Source organism: Geospiza fortis, unplaced genomic scaffold (assembly GCF_000277835.1).
Source record: "Geospiza fortis unplaced genomic scaffold, GeoFor_1.0 scaffold23, whole genome shotgun sequence".
NCBI lineage: Eukaryota > Metazoa > Chordata > Aves > Passeriformes > Thraupidae > Geospiza > Geospiza fortis.
Genome location: NW_005054303.1, coordinates 15,018,787 through 15,023,258, shown reverse-complemented (window position 1 = coordinate 15,023,258; position 4,472 = coordinate 15,018,787). Strand labels below are relative to the sequence as shown.

The window sequence follows — 4,472 nt, the reverse complement described above, 5'->3', positions numbered from 1 at the left end:
TCTTAAAGAAAACTCAGCCACAGAAACTCGTGCCTCTGTCACAGACCCAACTTCCACAGCTGCTTCCACCACAGAAAAGTGAGAATTCCTGCAAAATTCCTCCTCTAAGCCACCACTGAGCTCCAAGAGGCAGAAACACCGACAGCCACAAGGAACCTGCTAACCAGAATAACCTGAAGGTGTCAAACTTGAACTCTGCAGATCCTTGCACCAGAAAAGCACAGGTGAAAACAGAAGGTAGAATGATTTTGCACAGGTGTTTTATCTGTGCAGGAACCACCACCAGGACAGCCCCAGCTCCTGCTATGACCCTCCCAGGAGGGACTGACACAGGAAGCACAGGATGAATGAACAACCCACATCTGAAACCCAACTCCCGTGCCAAAGTTTTATTGACCGCTCCCATTTTCCCCTCTGGGCGGTTCCAGCGCGGTGCCGTCGGAGTGGCTCAGTGAGCGCTCAGCAGCGCCCAGCACAGGCACCGGCACAGCCCCCGTAGCAGGGCCCAGCAGAGGCACCGGCACAGCCCCCGTAGCAGCGCCCAGCACAGGCAGCGGCAGAGCCCCCGTAGCAGGGCCCAGCACAGGCACCGGCACAGCCCCCGCAGTGCCCTCGGAGGGGCTCGGTGAGCGCTCGGCAGCGCCGCTCCCCTAGAAGTGCTCAGCAGAGGCACCGGCACAGCCCCCGCGCTGCCCGGGCCGCTCCGGCCCCATTCCCCGCCTCCCCGGGCCGCAGACACGGGGAGCCCGCAGCTGTCCGGCCGGAAGGCGCTGTCAGACACCTCGGCAGCCAGAAGCTGCTCGGCGCAGATGAGTCACAAGCACACTGCAGATGCAGACAGTCCCTCTGTGCTGTTATCCCATCCCCGCTGCTCCAAAGCTCTGCCAGGGGACACATCCTGTGCTCAAAGATCTCACGATGGGGGATTCTGTCAAGAGATTTTCACAAAGATGATAGATTTGTAAGTGGCCTGGTTTTGTTCAAGAGCTGAGCCTGCACATTGTGTCAGCACAATATGCAAAATATTTTCTTCACGCTTCATCAGTTAACCCCAAAACGATCCAAGCAATCCTGGCAGCTGCTGGGTATCACATCTAGAGCCTGGTTTTGGGGAGAGGGTGGCACAGCAGAGCCCACAGTGCCAAAAGCAGCACCAGGCATTTTATTTTTATTACTTTGGTGCCTCTAAACTCCAGTTTGGAGATCCCACCCCACCAGTGCATGGAAGCAGGAGACATGTGAAGTTCAAAGGTAGTGCTGAAGAGGAGGGCTGGCACCTGGAGCACCAGGTTTGGGAACAAAGCAGCTCCTGTGTACAGCAGGGCTGTGGTTCCACAGGGTCCCAAATCTCACAGTCAGTTTGGAGCTTCACCCTTGGAGTGCTCACGCTGTGCCAAGGAAACAGCAGCTCTGGGAATTCTTGGCAGCAATTGCCAATGGTGCCATGAACCATTCCAGTGCAAGGTGTCCCTGCCCATAGCAGAGGGGGAGTGAAATGAGCTTTAAGGTCCTTTCCCAACAACCCAAAGCATCCTGGATCCTGTGCACCTACCATGTGCTTCCTGTGGATGCTCACGATGTGGATGTCCTCGCTCCGATACTCCTCGTCGTGCCTATCCAGGGGAATCTTCTCCAGCTCAAAGTCCCTCTGGAGCAGCTGTTCCACAAAGAACAGTTCCACAACCATTCCAGACATTCCCCACCATGCAGCACTTCACCCTCATTTAAACTGCTCCAGCAGTAACTTAAAGCTACAGACACCTGCAATACTCCAGAAAAATCGATTTCAGCTTGTGGTAAAACACTCCTGCAGGGATTTAAGAGATGGGTGGATGTGGCACTTGGGGACATGGCTTAGTGGTGGCCTTGGCAGTACTTGGGGTATGGTTGAACTTGATGATCTCAGAGGACTTTTCCAGCCTAAATGATTCTGTGAATCCATGATTTTATTTCAATCCCTAAAATGCTAAGCCAAACCACAGCACCTGCCTGTCTGCCAACCCCCTGAACAGAAAGGGAGAGCAGAGAAAAAATCCAGTCTAAAATCCCCCAGCATCAGCTCTGGGCTGTGCTCAGATTGCCTGGCCTGAACCTGGCAAGGAAGGAAATAAATCACAAAAAACCAGAGAAATCAGCCAGAAACACCAACACCTGGTGAGTTTATTGTGAGAGCAGCACCTCAGCAGAGCTGAGCATGGCCCTCCTCACTGCCAGGGCCCCACCAGAGTGTGAGGCACTAATTACCAAACGGCTGCTGTGATTAACACCAATCCCCTGGAATTCTCACCCTTTTCATTTTCTTTTTTGCAGTATTACAGTTATTATATATAATCCTGCACAAGAGCTGCTTCTCAGCAGTCACCACAGGTGCAGAGTTAAATCTGCACTGACCATCATCCCCCCACAGGAGTTCCCTGTGCTGCTTTTCCTCACCTGCACACAAGATACAGCTGGAATATTCAATTAAAACACTTGTTAACGGGCCCTCATTAGAGAGAAGGAATTTTTTCAGAAGTACCTCTATCACTCAGGAGGAGTTTTGAGTTCCTGAGCAAAACTTTGTATTTTCCCTGTGCTTTCAATGGAGCAGCCTAAAAGAAAATATGCTTAAAACTCACTTACTTCAAAGTACTTCCTCTCAATTTCAGGGTTCTTCCCCATAGTTCTCTGTTCATAGCAGCACAGGACACAAGTGTCAGGGCCTGTCAGGTCCTTCAGGGTCTTCAGCAAGGGCTCCAAGGACTGCCCAGAAAAGGTTAAACATTTCCCACGTGGATTTCAAGTTCATTTCACTGGCTGCAATACCCTCTAGCTAAAGTCTTCACCTGAGAGAGAACCTCCCAGTTTCACTTTTCTGCTGGTTATTTTTAGTGCTTTAACTGGGACAAGAAGAATATGGGAAAAAGCTGGGAAGGAGAGGAGAAAAGGGGACTCACAGGAGAAGAATTTCCCAGACTGACCAAGAAAACTGAATTGGAATCCAAGCCAGAAACAGCCCACAGTGCTGAGTGGGCACTTCCTTGAGGCACACAACAATGAGTACTCCTCAGTGTGCTTCAAAAGTGAGAGTTTTCTCAATTATTCCTGCAGGATGGCTCAGATCCAGACCACAGTGGAGGGAAATGGGACCAACAGGCAGGGACTCAATGGAAGGGCACTGGGACACGGGGTTTGTCAGGGTATTTCCCTTTCCCTGCAGCTTCCCTCAGCTCTCTGTGCACATCCTACAAGCTCCAGCTGAGGACACGAGGCAGACTGCAACAACCACTCAGCTGTGGCAGGATTTATCCTTTTGCCTTCCCAAGGAAAGCGTGAGGAGAACCCAAACAGCAGACTTAGCACTTTTAAATTTCATTTACCAATGATTTCAACAGTTCACGTTTTGCTTCACCATTCCCAATGTTAAAAATAAAAAAAATGAGGGGGGGAACAAACATTCAAATTGGGATTTTTAACATAAATATAGTTTCTGGTTCTATGTCAAATGGCCTTTTACACCTATTAAAAATGCCTTTTCCAGTTTTGTTCTACCTATTCCTATAAACCACAGGGACCATGACATGAGCACAATATTTATCTGAACACTTCTCATACTAAACACACTGATCCCACCCCCTTCCCAAGAAACCTTTCTGTAGAGGTTTAGCAAAGTCCTCATTTACCTCCTCATAGTAAATGCAATCAGCCATGAGTATATAATCGGGGGGAGGCTGAAATTCTGTTACATCTTCACCCCTAAAAAGAACAAACAAGAAAATACCAACAAGAAGTTAAAAGAAATTTTAGTAATAACACATACTAAAGGATTGAGCACAACGTTAACTTCTGTGTTCTCATATTAAGTTTCCCTCTCACAGCGGTATTTGAAGTTATTTAGCAATTTAATGAAGGCAGTGCAGAATCACAGAATCCCAAACTGGTTTGGGTGGGAAGGGAACTTAAATCCCATCCCATTCCTCTCCTTGCCATGGCAGGGACACCTTCCACTATCCCAGGCTGCTCCAAGCCCTGTCCAGCCTGGCCTTGGACACCTCCAGGGGCAGCCACAGCTTCTCTGGGCACTCGTGCCAGGACCATCCCATCCTCCCAGCCAGGAATTCCCAATTCCCTATATCCCATCTAAACCAACTCTTTTTCAATCTGAACCCAGAATCCTCGTTAAAGCTGAACAGAGACATTAAATAAAGGCTCATACAAACCATTTCAGTACCTTGGCTCGGACGGACCCTGTGACCAGGTGCTTGTTATTCTCAATATTGACCAGCAACAGCTCCTGCAGCTCCTCCAGGTCTGTGACCGTCACGTTCGCCCTGTAACACACACAGGTGGTTAGGGAGTAACGCGATGGCAGGGGACACTCCGCACAGCACAGAAAACAGGGTTTAAAGGAATCCAAAGGGTCTGAGGGAGCAGACAGCGCCGGCCAGGGAATCCGCTCACCCCAGCGTGGCTGCCATGATGCCCACGGCGCC

General features: G+C 50.0%; 1 protein-coding gene across 1 annotated transcript in view; it reads right to left on the bottom strand.

Annotated features, from left to right (window-relative positions):
* Positions 1-363: 363 nt before the first annotated feature.
* The window catches only part of VCPKMT (valosin containing protein lysine methyltransferase), a 5,797-nt gene continuing 1,688 nt past the window's right edge, over positions 364-4,472 (bottom strand). The window contains exons 2-6 of the mRNA XM_031066246.1: positions 4,200-4,310; positions 3,663-3,735; positions 2,623-2,742; positions 1,553-1,657; positions 364-928 (exon numbers count right to left, since the gene is read on the bottom strand). Of these exons, the coding sequence (XP_030922106.1) occupies positions 914-928; positions 1,553-1,657; positions 2,623-2,742; positions 3,663-3,735; positions 4,200-4,310 (424 nt within the window). The 3' untranslated portion in view covers positions 364-913. The remainder of the gene's footprint in view (positions 929-1,552; positions 1,658-2,622; positions 2,743-3,662; positions 3,736-4,199; positions 4,311-4,472) is intronic.